Source organism: Cygnus atratus, chromosome 2 (genome assembly GCF_013377495.2).
Source record: "Cygnus atratus isolate AKBS03 ecotype Queensland, Australia chromosome 2, CAtr_DNAZoo_HiC_assembly, whole genome shotgun sequence".
Classification (NCBI taxonomy): Eukaryota; Metazoa; Chordata; class Aves; order Anseriformes; family Anatidae; genus Cygnus; species Cygnus atratus.
In genome coordinates this window covers 70,298,748-70,315,928 of record NC_066363.1, presented here as the reverse complement: position 1 = coordinate 70,315,928, position 17,181 = coordinate 70,298,748, and the positions used below count along the sequence as shown (strand labels likewise).

The window sequence follows — 17,181 nt, the reverse complement described above, 5'->3', positions numbered from 1 at the left end:
ACTTCCAGCAGCCATACGCTTCCTTTTTCCACCTAAGCTCTAGAAGATCGCTGTTCAGCCAAGCTGACCTATCATAGCACTCACTGCATCTCCAGATTTTAGTCAGGCACCAGCCCATGTACAGAGAAAGAGTAATTGAAAACCTAAAGGCCATCCTCCTTTTGCCCTTAGATTTTTGTAAGCAGCTCTGTTCCGAGTGAGCTGGCCAGCAATGCCAGAGCTGTTGACATCACTGGCCTCCTTCACAGTCATCACTGAACTTCTCTTTGCTCCCACATAACCCTCTGTAAACTACTTTAAAATATTTCCTATCTCCCAGTGAACTTTATTTGGTTTAATGACTGTTAGTAAAATGCCTTAAAATATTTAGCTGAGAAGAGCACACTTTAGAAGTGGGATGCAGGTGAGGTTTCATTAGGAGCACATCGGCCTTTTTAATGGGCTCTGACATGTTAAAGTAATTTCCAGGGGAAACTGGGGATTCTCTTTGCTGGCACAGTGTTGTGCTCTTGAAATCGTCAGCTCCTCCAATTCATTTGCAGAGGCAAATAGTCAAACCAAGCCTGTACATTTATTTATTTATTTATATTTAAATAAAGCTAGGGCTTTCTCCCTTGCACCAAAAAGGCACCTTTAACAGCATGGCTCAGAAGCAAATTTTTCAACTTACTCTTACACTTAAGATGCAGCAAATAGTGTCTATAGTGCTATGGCATAGAAAAAGTGACTGATTAAAACACAGAACACATGATGCAAGTGCAATCAGATATGCTTTATTTTAAATTCCTATTACACTGTAGTAATAAAAAGTCTAGAATGGAAGGCAGGTTTACAGGCAAGACCAAAAAATGGATAATTTTATTAGGTGATGTAGACTCTGGTAAAACTGCTTAATTACTTAACAGAGATTGTCACTCTGCATTTACAACATACTGTTCAGTCCCTCATGCCCCAGAGGACTTCTGTAGGAGGCTTTGACATTGCAGAGTGTATAAATGTGGTACCATAAGCTGTACACAATACAGGTGTAACCATGCTTGAAGCAAAAGCCCCAAAAGGTCTGGTGTTCCTGGATCCAGGGTTACTCACTGAGCATGTGAGGTATGAATCTTTGCTTTGCTCCACATACTTTAGCAAAAGGGCAACCTGCATTTCTCCTCCCCTGGGCTTACTTATTTTTAACAACTGGTCACCACTTTTGTAGAAAGCAGTGTGTGGCAAGAAGGGGAGCAGAAGGCATGTCATCTCTCCTGCTCTCTCACTAATGAGACCATAAAATGACATGGCCACGCACAGCACAATATAGCCACAGTTTTTAATAAGCACAAGACTCCTTGTAACTTCTTTGGAAGCTCAGTTATCTCAACCAAGCTGTTAGTATGGGATATGCTCTTACACACTTTGGCCAGTGGAGAGTCACCACACCTGGGCACACGACTGTGGCTTGCACATATTTGCCTCATTTGAAAAAATATCCTGAGAAGGATTTTGGGAGAGATAAGAAATGACCACACACACTCCTGCTCCCCTATCACAAGGGGGTTCACGGCTAAGGATGGAATGGCACCCTACATGGGAGACTAATGGAAAACACAGATCCAGGACAGCCTCTGGGCCAGAAGGGCCTCAGGAGAGGAGCAAAGCCATAGCAGGCCCCATTGCATCTCACAGAGGAATATGCTCCAAGCAAGGCAGGAAGCTGACCCAGCTTGCAGAGTTTCTGATTCTTAGGATGCATGTTTATTCCTGTAAGCTGAGCTTCTGTCCCTAAATCTTCCTGGGGTTTTCCATGTAACGGGCCCTGATTTTGCAGTGGTCATGATTCCCAGGGAATGCTTGGGCATGGTTTAATCTAGGATCATCCTCAAGTGGCAGTTCCAGTGCAGGATGTTTGTTAGGCTTGTGGGGCTGGAAAGCTGCCCCTCAGTCCCCTTCGATCCTCTCTCCTCTGCCCCATGTACAAGCTGGTGGGGCCTGGACTGCTCTGGGGCAGGGGACCCCCTCAACACACACATAGAAAATGGGGCTATGAGGTTTAGGAGAGAAGAAAAGGCAGAAAAGGATGGAGAGCACAACCATATGCAAGAGATGTGACCAGGAAATGCAAGTTTGGTGGGACAAAATCTGAGCAGGGGCATGAAAAACTACGTATTTTCAGCAATCAAAGGAAAGGAATAGCAAATTAACAGCATACAGGATGGGCAAAGGGCATGAAACAAAGTGAGTATTGTATGGGTGCAAGCATGCATGAAAGAGCAAGAGAAAAAGCATAGTGAAGCAGCAAGTGGGAACAGGAAGCTGGAAATACTCCGGAGATATCAAACCCTGAGAGATGATTCCAGCAAAGCATGCTGTCCATGAACTGGAAAATTATAACACTGTAGGATAAAGCAGTCCTGTTAGCTAGAAATACCTGTTTTTATTGCAGCCAGAATGATCTACCATAAGGTTGTGTAATTCACTCTAAGAATTTATAGCACTGGGTTCTTCCTTTTTTCTTTTCAGTGAAATATCAGGCCTTAATTAAAACTAAAGTTCAGACTACTTTGGTGAATGAAGCCTTTCAGATTCCCTTGCAGCACTAATGCAAAAGACCATAAATACAAGTGAACTACAGCAATAATATGGCCTAGAATTGCCTTTGATTACGTGTATCTAATTTTGAATCATTCACCATTCAGATCCCTTTTTATTCTCTCTTCCCAGTGTTGTTGGTTACTTTTCCATATCAAATTTTGTGCAACACAAAGGACGACCAAAATAACAAAAAGCAGATTTCCACCTCTGTCTCTATTTTCCTCTTCTAATGTAATATTTTGAAATAATGAGAGCTAAGTGAAAGGATGAAGACAGCACCTTGGTTCATGGTTTCTGAATCTGGATGCTCAGCTCACCATACACATGCCTCAAAGCATCACAATTCAGGCTTGCAATCAGCTTCCGTAACCCTGGCCGTTTTGGGATACATTTTACTTCCCAGATCAAGGTAGAGTTTGCTGGGATTTGCCTGTAGGTAAAAAGGAAGGTAACAATATTATCATCAGTCAAACAATGCTCTCAACCTGACCCAGAACTGGAGAAACTGAAGTTGGACAGTATTATCCTTCTTTTTTTTTTTTTTTTTAATATTTCACTCATTCTCATAAATGTCCTATAAATTATTCCCTCCATTTTCCATTCTGCTCAGTGCTTACTCTGTCAAAGCCTTTTCTAGCCTTTCCTCCAGGCTGATTTTAAATTTCTGAAATGAATCAGTGTTCCTCTGCCTCCTGTCACTTCCTCTCATGATCACTTTCAGAATGATCTCCTTTATAGACAACATACGTTTATTCTACCTTAAAATTCCATTTTACCTGTATATTACAGACCACAGCCTGTTGGTGATTCCTTAAATGGTTAAATAAGCCCTCACTATGAAGTAGCTAGGGCATCCCCATTGTGCAAGTTTGGCACAGTGCTGATGAGCTGATGAGCCCCTCTGCCATAGTCACAGCTTCAGGGGATCTCCTCACTAGCCATTTCAGATGATTTCTTCATGTCCATACAAATAGGTCAAAGTGTTCTTGGGAGTCCTGCTGTTAGCAGTTACTCTTTTATATTATGTATGACTACTGATAAATCATAGTATAAATCAACTGTATTCTGTACTGCTCTTGAGTTTTAGTTCTCACTACAATTAAGATGTGCAGAGAGCCTTGAATGTTGGTATCTGTGTTTTCTTAGAGCTTTTACTACCTTGTGTGCAAGATTTTGAAGGCTGATAGTGATTTATTATGTTTGGGGGATGTCAGGATACAGCTGCTATAAGGAAACCAAAGGAAGAGGTAGTGTAGTGGGGAGCTATTTATAAAAATGAATGTTCTTTTCCTCAACATTAAGTAGAGGATTATGAATTAAGCCAGTGTTTTCATCTCACATGGGTATGGTACTCTGTAAACAGCTAAATAAAGTGAGAGTAAAGTAAGCCTAAACTTTAGTCACAGTTGCAAATTCTCATCTTGTAGGATTTGGCTATTAGATGTCATGTCCTATGTCGGGATCAGAACAGAAAGGACTGCCCAGACTTAGCACAAGTTGCCACAAGATAAGGAGACCTATTAACTCTAAATAAGCAAGCCTGGGGTCCTCCCACCTGTATATTTGTTTCAGTGCATGTCTGTGCCTGCTAAATTAGAGGCATTCTAACTCCTCAGAGGTTAGCATGGGTATTTCTACATGGCACTACATGGCATTTTGCATATACAGTCATAGGTACCCTGGGGCATGTACCCAGTTTTAGAAAAGAAAAAGCAGAGGAAGCTCACATTTTTACTGTGAGCATGTGCAGACTGCTTCCAGCAAGTGCCTCCCCTCTTTTTATCTCTGTTCTTAATGAGATATATTCTGTTCCCCTCAGCTGGCCTGCTTTATCAGATGCCCACTAAAATGATAGCATGATAAAGCAATGACTTCAATTGCTGCACAAGGTTAAATACCATTTTTAATTTAGAATTTATCGGAATGATCTGCAAGGGATGATCTGTACAGAAAGTGATGAAGGTATTATACAGTTTTCCCGTGCAGCAAGGTTCAGTCTACCTTCCTGAGCACCTGGGGGCCAGATTCTCTAAGGCTGAAGGTTTCCAGACCACATCTCAGTGCCCCAGTGGGAGCAGTGCTATTGCCTCTGACTCACAGTGCTATTATCTCTGCAGATATATATATACATATATATATCTGCAGGAAGACAACAACTGTGCTGGGAAATAAATCCTACCTTTTCCCATTTCTCTACTGTCCTACTTATAAATCAACTTGCTTCTCTCTACAAATACTAATACTAGCTGAGCTCTGATATGTAGAAACACTCAAAGTCACTTACAATCTATTGTGAATGCTTGCTTGGCTAAAATCCTTTTAACGATATCCATCACTGCCTGGTTAATTCTCATCTGTCATGTAAAGACTATGCCCCATGTAGAGACTGCTGCTGCCACAGGTTTTTCTGTGAGTTGTGTTCTTCATCTGTCTCCAGCTGATAGCTAAATATCACTACATATACAGTCCTTGTAAATAGTCAAGGCAGAAGCCCCCAGGCCACTTAATTCCCAGAATAAAGTTGTATCAGATGGATCACACATCCCTATTTCGCGTAGTCATCCATATGACATAGAAAAGCTACTTTAAAAATACAGTGAAGTCAAGAGTCTCATACCCACAAACAATTGCAAAAGGTACATCCCATATATGACAGTCCCTGATGGACACGGAAGAAGTAGAAGGGAAAAGCCTAGAACAGGTTTAATTCTCTTTGCAAGTGTAGTAAAGCCACCCTAATCTGATTTTCCTGGGAGAGAATTCAGTGATGAATGGTTCTGTGTAATATGCTGAGCCATCACACACCGGAGCCATTTATCACTCTGAACGCATGGAGGCAAATGTGATTATTATTTAAATAAACTACAACTGCCCCCTGTTCTGTCCTCTGTGTGTATAACCTGCAGCCTTCATTCATCTCAAGAGAAGTTAAATCACAGATTTTAAAATGACTAAGCTGATCCATTTCCATTTTAAATGATGCCAAGGGCACTACTGCAAAGGGGAAAACATGGTGACTTGAGGGAAAATGACGTCTGTTCCATGAGTCATGTTTCTCCCTAACTCTTGTGCCTTTGATGCACCTGACATTTCCTGCATCCTTGAAGGTGAGAACAGCCCACTGCATCTTTTGGAACAAGAAGGATGCAGAACAACAGGGGAAGCTGGCACATCTGGGCAGCAATGAGGGCTACTGCTGCAACTTGTGTAACTCAGGTGGACCATGCTGAGTCATGTTCAGCAGCATCTGTGACATACCACGTGCATAACGTAAGCACAATATGATGTCCTTCCACAGTCATTTTTCTGTCCAGCTCCACTCTGGAGACTGGTTTTGATCTCTTTATTCCTGGCTCAGGTGCCATCAGGCTCAGACCTCCCCTACTGGCTGCAGATAATACTGACAAATTATGCAGCTGCTGAAGCACAGGCAATTTTTCAAACTCCTTTTGCACACACCTGGGGACCATCAGCACAGGTAATGATAGATAGCATCACTTCGGCTGTCCAAGAATAAGCATTGGCTGCAAAATTTTCCAACAATCCCAGTTATACATCCTGGAACTGGCTAATGCGAAGCTTATAACACTGAACTTAAATGGAAAGAGGGTATAGAGAACTACTTGTTCATCATAGGAGTACCCCTTTGTCAGCATGAAGTGCGACTGTGTATAATGAAGGCAGCTAAAAGACTTTCCTTTTACTCAGGCTTGGGAAAAAGTGCTTGCAGACCTGCTACAGCTATCCCAGCAAACTCCTCTCCATCCAACACACATTTTGTGTCTTGACATAAGCTTGCAAAGATCATCTGAGGCACCTGAACATCTTGTATAATCATGATTAACACGAGTGAAGAAAAGCCCTATTTGAAATGCGGCACTGGACTTGATTTACACATACTGAGTGAGTGGCAGTAAACACTTCATGTATAGGATAAATCTTTCTTTCTGCGTTAGCAGCTCATAGGTGCTATTGTCAAGCACTAAAAATTATGTAATGCAGTGAAAAAGTAAACTCTGTCTGCATTAGCAGCCACCCATAACCACGACACTGCTCTCCAACACCGGCACTGAACAGATGAAATGTTATCACTGCCCCCCATTGCACAAGGGACAACTTGACTCCTTCTGACTGTTGAGACCTATGGCTCCCCCGTGTATTGAATTTTAAAGTAAGGAGAGTGTCTGCATTACTCAGCACTACATTAGTTGTCTCTTGTAAGCTGTCTCCTATGAGTAAGAAGGTGATGAACTCCCAGCCAGTTGTGCTTGCTTCCCTACCTGAACTCCTTTTTCATCGTCTTCAGCACTCCAGGTCCCTCGAGGCGGAGCGTGATGTCCTCCAGGGTTTGTTTCAGAGGATTGGTGAACTCCACAATCACAGACATTTCTTTATCAGCTACCATCTCACCTTGAGTCTGCATGACAAGGGAAGGATAAAGCTCCACAAGCTGATAATAATAAAATGCCTCATGGTGAAATAAGTAGGGTTAAATACACAGTACCTGCAAGGAAAAAAAGGAGGGGGAATGGAACATGTAGCAAAACAGCATGAGGCAGAGAAAGTCTAGTTAGAAGAAAATTGGATGGGCCCATAGGCCCTACCACTACATGTGTTTCTACCCATTGCAATTTCCCTGCAAGGCATGTGACAGGTCAAGGGGCAGGCTCTTGTTTCCAGAGGAAAAACACAAATCTGCTTGCAGAGTTCTGGAGCTGAGGGCTCAACTGAGGGAGAAGCTGGCTGAGCAGGGCCTCTCTCCCTTATTCTTGCCCCTCCCCAGGCCCTCTGCCAGCCTGAAAGTGCATGGCTCAGGCAGGGGTTTTCATCTTACGGCTGGCAGATCCCAGCTGGTCCATGAAAGACTTTAAAGGGCCTTGAGAAAGGTAGCTAAGGTAAAGAAGTATCTTTGCAATCAAATTAAAGCACTATCCTGGGGTCTGCAGCCCTCCTGCAAATATTTACAGAATCTCACAGCTGCAAAAAGCTGGAAAGGCTCTGGTCTAAGGGATCGCTCCATGACAAATACCAATATATTGACTGGAGCAACAGATGAGACACTCACAGCTAAGCTCTCAATAGCTTTTAGCCACGTGAATTTCAAAAATAAAGTGGTATATTCAGAAGTTCTAGCCCATTAGGGGCCTTATATTCTCCTTATTTCAATTGCCCATTTAGATATGTGAAGATCACTGATACATGGGGTGGATTCAAAATCATCCTGAATTCCCATATATGCAACTGAGAGCATGACCTGTATTTGCCGAGCTTATTTTTGTAACCTAATGTCAAGCTAAATTATAATAAGGTGTAATTTCCTCAGGTGCTGACTCTGACAATCTCTTCAGACCACCAGAGAAAGATCAAATCTGTATCTGAAGACATGAGAGGAAATACGCTTTTCATTCTTCTCCCTTACTTTCACATTAAGAACTCCAATCTGACAAACATGCCCAATAAAGAAATCTGACAAGAAACCTAGGAAGATAGTTTCCTCATATTTCTTTATAAAGTAGTAAAGCAAAGTTTCCTATATAAATACATACGTATACACACATGCACACATAAGCATGCTTAAAAAAATCCATCTATTAAAATTTCAGATCGTATTTACACATCACAAAGAAGCAGAGAAGAAACAAACACAGTTTTACTAGAAGACATGGTTATTGCATATACTAAGCATCCTTTCTTCATAAAAGCAGGGAGGATAAACTGTTCTGAAGCTGAAACTGAGGATCCTGTATAAGATGTTCTGTTTACATAATGAATTGAAAGAACTCTCTACTTTTAACATTTGGTTATTGAAGATGGGTATTGAAGATAGCATTTATCTATCTTGTTTACCTCCTTTCTGGAATGCTCAGTTAAACGAAAACTTGTATTTGAAAATATCAATAATCTGATCAGATCATTTCTGCAGACCAAGAAACAAAACAATTTTTTTTTCAAATTTCACTGTAGTTTTGACCTACATTCTTTAAAAGGCTTTTTTCTGCTGAAGGCTGCTGTTTCGTATTACTACATATATTATTATATGAAAACCTGAACACTGTTTCAAATAAATATATGGGAGACAAAAGCTGTATAAACTTAGATTCCTTTCAAGGTCTTGAGTTTTAGGGATCTGCATTCATGTTTATATAGTTTCCTGAACAGGTGTTCTGATATTATTAATTTTTTTTTTTTACTATCAGGAAAAAAAATGATCCAAATGACATCATTCAGAGCAGATGAAGGCTCATCACTTTTGAAAATAAGGCAGTTTATTTGGATGTCCAGTTATGAACTGAGAACTCAGCTAGACTTTTTGCAGTCTTTGCCGTACAACACAGGGTCTTTGTCCTATCAGAATCACCACACTTCTATAATTTCAGAGTTACCATGCCACCAACTGCAGAAATACTTGAAACTCCACTAACAGTGCATTCACAGAGAAGCAGAAAGGAATATCATGAAAGTATCATCCTAAAGGGTGTTATGCATCCAAGCTTGGAGGAAGCTTCCACAAAACTTGCACAAGCCAAGCAAATTCTTCTTAGCAGTAGTGTCCTTCATTTTTCAGCAAGAGGTATCTGTGCTGCATTGCTTTAAATATAACAGACTTTTGAAGTTGTCAAAGACTTGAGTGACTTGACTGAGTAATCTCTCTTCCACGCTCTGAATTCCTCCAGCTTTCTCAGATTTGTTCCCCTCCTTCCTCCACTGAGATCACTTTAGCTCTCTATTATAGGTGACGCTGTCAGCCTCAGTCCTTAATGTAGGCTACTCAGGCTAACATACATATACACTGTCATACACTCCAGCTGGTAACTGAAGGTCTAACGTGCACACACACAGCCCCCTACCCCAGAAGCCAACAAACAGCCCATGCACAGCATGGTGGTCAGTCCCCTCCACCACAGCCATGAGATACCTTGATCCGCAGGGAAGGAATTTCCAGGACCGTTGCCTTCTGGGCAGCCAGGATCTTCCCTGTTTCGTTGATCCGTGCTGTCACAAAGAAATGAAAGGAGGCTTGGTCCAGCAGGTCACTGAGGTACTCGCTTGATGTGATGATAACATCGAAAGCACTAGCTATGGAAGAAAAAGAAAAGAAAAAATGCATCTGAAGCAATCTAATGGCTAATTGCTCCTCCTCTCATGGCAGTTACATGAGTATCTCAGAGAAAGGTGGTCCAGCACCAAAGAAGGACTTTTCTTCTCTTGCCCAAACTACCTTCATTTCTTTACCTCACCATTCCCTCTCTTGTTCCCTCTCTTTGCAATTAGGCTGCTCCCTGAGGCAGCAGCTGGGTTTGTGTACAGCCTCTGCCCATTGCCTGTCACCACAGGCCCAGGCCACTTTGGAAGGTTCCCAGCCACTACCGCAAAATAAGTGAGAAGCAACACTGGCAATAATTAGCTGCTGGACACAAAGGTCTAAACCAGTTTTTGAGTGCTGTCCTTGTACATTTTTGCTTTTTCACTTTATTCCTGTACTTTCTCTGCCTCTCTTCCCTGCAGAGAGATGCCACCAGCAATGCCACCAGAGCAGCCATTTAGGGATGTGTGGACTACCTAGGAGACTACCTAGCTCTCCAGGACGTCTGGATAACTACCTTTGTCCTACACTGGGCTTGCCTGCAACATTTAGTAAGCAGGGCCTCCTGTCGCCAGCATGCTCTCCAGAGAGCTCTCGTGCTCCCTGACAATAATTATTGGAAGGAACAAGTCCCCCTGGGCTAGATGGTTGAGATGCAGGGAATCATTAATTTTAACCATATTGAACTGCAATTCCCAGGCCAACAACGGTGTGAGAATGTGATGCAAAGAAGCAGATCTGCTAAGTGACCAGGCAGAATATATAGATCTGGAGCTCTTGCCTCTATAAACATTCATTATAGCCCTAGTAAACATATCAAGATCTCCCATCTGTTAACTATGATTATTACTGTTATATGTTATTTGTATTGTATTTGCGACATACACTGTACACACTGAGATAATTGAACTCAGTTGGGTAAATCACATTCACCCCTTTTCACTCTTTTGATCCACTCACATCAAAAACAGTTCCTTGGTTTGGTTTCAAAGCTATTCCCTAGGTAACCACCTGACCTGGATTTACCAGGCCAGCCTTAAATTTGCTTGATGTACTCCCCCTCCCTCCCTATCACTCTGTATCTCTTTTAAAAGAATTTCCCATAATGCTACAAACTGTAAATTATAAATGAGGCAAGGTATTTTTCATCCATGTAAATAAATAAATAAATTAGTTACAATCTAAGTGAAATTTACTTTACAGTGGAAGGAAAGAAATTTTTCTGTTTAAATTTAATCATTGCAGGAAAAAAAAAAAAAAGAAAAAAAAAGAATAATAGACTTCCATTTCCTTAGCACTGGCTGTGTTGGTAAGATGCCAGTACCACTCATTGCACCTGGGAAAGCCAGGGGAGACACAACACCAAGCTGCTTTACAGCCTCTCAAAAAATAGAGAAAACTAAATATAACTGAATAGATGTGAGAGCACCTTTGAAGGCACTGGAAGGTTTAAGCTATTCAAATCCTCAAAGATGTTTTCAACCCACACTGTTTCTTTAATCATTATTCTGAAAATCGTGCGTTCACTTCCTGTTTGAAAACTTAGTTTGCTTCATTCTTTCAGTAGCACAGTCTGGAAGAATGCCTTTGATGCTTCTTTATTATATTGTAATAGTTTGATACCTCCAGATACATTTACCCTTAGTGCCATGAATGAAGCCTACAAATTCTGCTCGAGTGCCTCAGGAGGTATCCTACCACAACACCTCTGACAGACTGTTCTCACACAGCTGCAAATGATCACACTGCCTCCCTTCACACTGCCCATCTGCTCTGACATGATTCCTGCCTGCACACTCCTTTTCAAGGCAAATGCAAAAGAATACATGTTCGAGTTTTATGTACCACCATCAGAGATAACTTGTGAGGGATTTTTTTGTCCTGTTGCTGGACAAAGTGCTGTGCGAGTTGATGACAGCTATGTGTTAATTTCCACTTTGAAAGATGGTGGAAAGATGGTTTAATACCTTAAAATGTCACATGGGCCAGAGACAGTGATGGGGACACACTTCTCTACACATACAAAATACAAATAAAAACAAAAGTCATGTCCTGGTCTCTTAGGTGCATCTCTCTGGTCTGTGTTCACTCACTATTGGTCAATTTAGAGTTTACAGCACAGATTCAATAAGCTTTTCAGAAACCATTTACTTAGAAAAAATGAATGATGAGGCTCAGTGATGCTTAAAATATCACTTATTCATTTCACTTCTTGCACAGAGGAGACAGATGAACCTCAACACACTACAGAAGCTGTATTTTAGGTGGTAATAGCTTACAGAGACCTTTAGTGCAAGAGCACTTTAGTGTAAGTCCCAGAACCAAGCACAAAGCAGGGCCAGAAGGTGTAGTAGGTATTTACACATCTTCTACAGTATGGCTGAATTCTCCCCACCATATAAGTGGTACAGAATTTAGACTAAGCAGTTAAAATTGATCTTTTTACTGTGTTTAATCATGTCTCCAAAAGTTTTGCAGTATTTCAAATCAAATATTTAATAACTGATGCATGTCAATATCAAACCTCACAGTGTGTTTTCATAGGCTGTGTTGGAACAACTCAATGCAACCCAAAGACAGCCCATTTCCAAACTATCTGCAAGTGAGTTGGAGGAGTTACAAAGAACCTGACAACAAGCAGCAGTCAGAGCTTTGAGGTAGACTGGAGGTGGAATTTTTATCTTCACCTGCAGATCCCTATAAATAGACACCTAGCTTACGGAGATTAATCAACTCCAAATCAAAATGTGCAATTTTAGAAAACACTTAAAGTGAGGGAGAAAGCAGAGGGGCAAAGTGGGGAACCGTGATTCCTCAGAGGCTTCTCACTGAGATGAAACTGGGCCTCTCTGAGGCGAGAGGACTCACAGAGCCTCCTGAGCTGGGACAGATAGACAGGACAGGTGAGGAAGCTCAGAGGTCAGCCAGAGATGCTGTGATCCAGCACCAGATCCAGACCAGGTGGACCACCCTATGGGGTCCTGATGTTCTGCTACTCCTGGTGTGCTCAGGAGAGACTGCTTTTGCCCAGTAGCAGCATCAAGAAGGCAAAATCGTTGCTCTTGACTTTCTCAATAGGGAACTCAAGTGGAGGATTCTAAGCCTCTCAATTAACTTGCTTAAGGGCATGCTTTTATTAATTTTGCTGAGCTGGAGGCACTGACCCAATAGCACAGGCCTGTCAGAAGAACAAGAGACTGGCAATCACGTGCTGTTGGAGAAGCCAGGACTCTGAAACCAGCCTGCTCCATAGTTCTGGAGAACAGCAGATCCTCAGCACTTACTGTTTTCCAAATGGGGCTGCCATGGCTGCCATGAAATAGGTTGGTTACATCCAAAATAAAAAAAACATCCCTCTTTCCTTCTTTAAGCAGTGCAAACTCCTGCCCTAAGCCATGTGAGCCAGGCTGCCAGGAACTGTTTTTCTCATGAGAAGGAGGAGGCAAGATCTCCCTTCCACAGTCCAGAGGGCACTGGAAAGAGCAAATGCTGTATATGGAAAGAACTCACCTAACTTCAGGGTGCATGTGCAGCTGACAAATACCCCTGATGTGATGTATAGTGGCGCAATCTAGTTATAGATACACATTTTAGATTGCTGTAAATATACAAATCCTGAATGACCCTGTCCTCCAAAGCCAGATGGACACTTGGAACAACTCAGACATGCAGCTCAGTATAGGAGAGCATTATGCAAGGAGCAACAGCCTGAAGAAAACAGCCTCATCTCTAAATGATCCTGCTGTCAGGGCCAGAGCTGGAAGCAGGGCTTCCTGATACCCGATGGTGTATCCTACCCCTAGCTACTAGAATTGGTTCTATCCATGGACAGAGAGACACTGGTGACAGTGACATAGATGAATAGAGCTAGCAGATTTGAAAACAACTATGTGAGTCTTACACATAAGGGGTTCCAGTTTCACACTGAAAGAATGCTTCTTGAATTCATTCTTCGTGACTCCTGTATAAAACACTATGTTGCCTGAAAGGTATGTAGTAGCAGTGTAGAAGTTGCGGCTCTTGTTCCTGAATGTTATAGTGACTTTAAAGTCACTGCCAAGGACTGCCTTTTGCACTTGGAAGTCCATCTCAACATCCTTCTGCGGCTGATACATGGCATCTTGGGTACTTTGCTTTTTAACACCATACATAACAGCGGTCTCCAAAGCCAGTCTTTCCTCCTCTGAGCCTAGAAACAAAAAAAAAATTAAAAAAAATTAAGAAGAGAAGCAGGAGTAGTGCATTAGTCCACTCACAAGGATTCATTTTCCACACCTTTTGGTAGTTGAAATGAATGGATAAGGACAGTGAATGTTCTTGTGGTAAAGTTAGTATTAGGAGAACTTCACAACTTCCAAGCAAGATGGGTCTTAAAGATTCAAGCTATATCCAAGAAACTGATGTAGCTTAATTGATAATAATGGAACTACACTGATTTACTCCATGCAAACATCTGACCTTTTTTGTCTCAAGCCTGAGTAAGAAATGTCTAAACAGCTGTGCAGAAAGCCTTGAATTGTTTTGTATGCTCAAGCTACTTCATGATTGCCCTTTGTTTTCACTACAGTTTACTCAGTCTGAAGCATTTCTGACTAGCAAACAAAGTTTGTGCTCTTATCAAGGCATCTGCAGTGTTGCTGGGGTGGAGCTAGAAAAAAAAAAAAAAGAGTTCCAGAGGGCAAGTCAGCAGCTTTCTATGCAGCAACCTCAGTGCCAGAGGTCTGTAAATTTACAGTTCAAGATCTGATTGAGGTAAATCTCTGTTGGTATGGTCCCACCGCATTTCAGGTTACCTTCTTGGAACTTGTACTCCTCAGTAATCTCTACCATTTCATCACTCCCGACTCCTTTGGTCACAATCAACTTCCCAATATGGGTCGTGTCAATTTTTTCTATAATTTGGGCTCCATTTTTTTCCCTTCTTGAGTAAACAACATCACTATTCACCTATAAAATTAAACCAAACAGGATTGAGATGCATGGAAGTATAGAAAGCAAGGGAAGCCATTCTAACTCCCACCAAAACAATGAAATATCAGCTTGAAGTCCCACTAATTATTCACACTGAAATCCCATGTTTAAAAATAGACATATGCTACAATAATGACTAGATGCATTTTAGTATTTGCAACTCCAGAACAATAGCCTGTGTAAACCTGAGTAGGCTGCAGAGATACCATTTGGACTTGGGGATCATGATTACATATTCCTTACATCAAAAAGCTTTATGCCAGAGAGGAATAGTTCATAGATAAAATATCCTTATTCTCTTCTGTCCAAAACTATATACAATTCAGTTAGAGAGAGACTTGCTCTACATCTGTTGCAGTTCTGGGCACACCAGCTCTGGTGGTGCAAGAGGTTAAACACCAGGCTAGGCTCTCTCACTGTTCATGGAAATATACCCTTCTCAGATCTACCAAACTGCCCATGTGACCACTCCCTGACACGCTGCAGCCAAAAGGAATGTGATGAACAAGGACCTCTTTAAAGTCACCACATTTTGACTGAAATAAGCAAGGAAGCCTTAACATAACCAGGTTTGCTGGCAAGCTGGAGAAGGAGGTCACAACTCGCAAGGGATGAAGATGAGTATCTAGAGCTAGTGACTCATTTCCCAGCATATCTGGAATCTGGGAAGGATAGAAGACTACAGCCTGAAATTTGATTAGAACAGCTTTTTCTGCTTACTACATTGGTGAGCAGAGATTAGAGAAATCTCTGTCATCCATTAGAGCCATATCACACCTACTGGCCTGCATGTAAAAATATAATTATGAGATTTGTTTTAAACGTGGTGCATATATCAAATAACTTCTCAATCCACAAATTGCAGTGGAGCCCTATCTTCTGTCTCACCTATTGTCCCACTGATACCACTCCATGAACTAAAATTTTTCAAGTATGTACCTCAGCAAAGACAAAAGGAGCATCAAATTGGAAGCAAACGTGACCATGTTTAATGGCTTGAACTGAAGCTGGGCCACACCTGTACATACCTGTGGGGGGGAAGAAAGATAAAGTGAAAGTTATTTTTATAATTAAAAAAATAAAAATAAAAATATTATACTTTCTCAAAGAGAAAGTATCCTTGGGTTTTGGTGAACACTTTCAATAGTTTACTGGAATTCCTGACCAAGAAGTGAAAAGCTTCATTTCTGTTGCCAGCCCTCTGAACAACACAGACTTAAGTCTGAAACTATATAATGACTTGGTACCTCAGTGACATAATGAAGCCCACTGTAAGTCTCAAGTACTTGAAATGAAGCTAAAGCTGGTTTTGGTTATAGCAGATAATTTTGGGAGAGATCAGTTAATCTATAGACTGAGAAAGATCTCACTTCAAATCTGCTAAAGATGTCTTTCAAGAACTGGAAAATTAAAGACTGGGAAGAAACAGCAGTGGCTTTTCACTTTTTCTCTCCTGCCCACAGCCTGCTCAGGCAGTCTAACATGGGATGCAGAAACTGGCTGATACATAAATGAAAGAGAACTCATTTGATCAGGCTCCTGTATAGGTTCTCTAAAAATTTGAAAGCCATCTTTCAGCAATGGAACTACATCTCCTCTGTACGAAGCACGACCCTTCTCATGCAAGATTTTGTGCACGTGTGTCACGAGCAGTGTTGTAATAAGGAGAGATCTATTGTAGAGCTCAAAACAATTCAGGAGAAAACCCTGAGTGAAGTTGAGTGTGGTTATCTGGTTAAAAGTTTGTCACAGGCAACATGCTGGCACTGGGTCAGCTATTGTCACCTCATCATTTGCCACAAAGAACCCAAGTGTTGGAAAGAGTGCTAAGGAGGACTTCAAGCAATATTACCATCGCTGGTTTCTTGGGGTGTCCCATCAACAGCCTGCCATCCTCCAAAACCAACAGGAAGATCAGGTCTGGTCATCCAAGCTTCATTCCAGCAATGATAGTTCCTTATAAGAGATGAGACCAAAATATTAAATTCTTGGAAAGAAGCATAAACACCAAAATAAACCTGTGTCTTTATGATCTGCCATTGCTTCAATAGCAACACGTGCCAATTTAGATGTGAAAAAGTCTGCTCTTTTTAAAGAATATATTTTGAAGTCTAACAGTTTGAGATCTCTCAGTTAAAACATGAAAATCCTTTGTTATAAATTCTTAAGTTGAAGAAGACTTTTTATTCTTCTATTGTGTGCTGAATGCATATATCTCTGAGAAAAGATTCTAGTGTTTGGAGATTGTTGGGGTATATGAAGAATTATACACACTACAATCTCTTTCCAGCCAGATGTCCCTAAAAATGGAGCTGTGAGATGGCTATAATCTTTCCTATCTGTGGAGGCCACCTCCACTTCAACCTGCTCTCCAAATCAAGCTTTGAATCTTCTTCAAGCTGTTGAAGCTTGTTCTGCTTTACACCTAGTTAAGACTGAAGCTTTGGTACCTTCACTGAAGAGATTTCAGGATCAACTCAACAGTATAACGTGTAACTTTGTTTTCATGGTTGATAACAAACATGCTCAACTGGTTTCCATGTTGTTTG

The 17,181-nt window shown here is 41.4% G+C and overlaps 1 protein-coding gene across 1 annotated transcript in view; it reads right to left on the bottom strand.

The window, feature by feature from the left end:
- Positions 1-2,862: 2,862 nt before the first annotated feature.
- The window catches only part of F13A1 (coagulation factor XIII A chain), a 59,278-nt gene continuing 44,959 nt past the window's right edge, over positions 2,863-17,181 (bottom strand). The window contains exons 8-14 of the mRNA XM_035560372.1: positions 16,485-16,588; positions 15,572-15,660; positions 14,455-14,608; positions 13,563-13,850; positions 9,494-9,654; positions 6,858-6,994; positions 2,863-3,007 (exon numbers count right to left, since the gene is read on the bottom strand). Of these exons, the coding sequence (XP_035416265.1) occupies positions 2,863-3,007; positions 6,858-6,994; positions 9,494-9,654; positions 13,563-13,850; positions 14,455-14,608; positions 15,572-15,660; positions 16,485-16,588 (1,078 nt within the window). The remainder of the gene's footprint in view (positions 3,008-6,857; positions 6,995-9,493; positions 9,655-13,562; positions 13,851-14,454; positions 14,609-15,571; positions 15,661-16,484; positions 16,589-17,181) is intronic.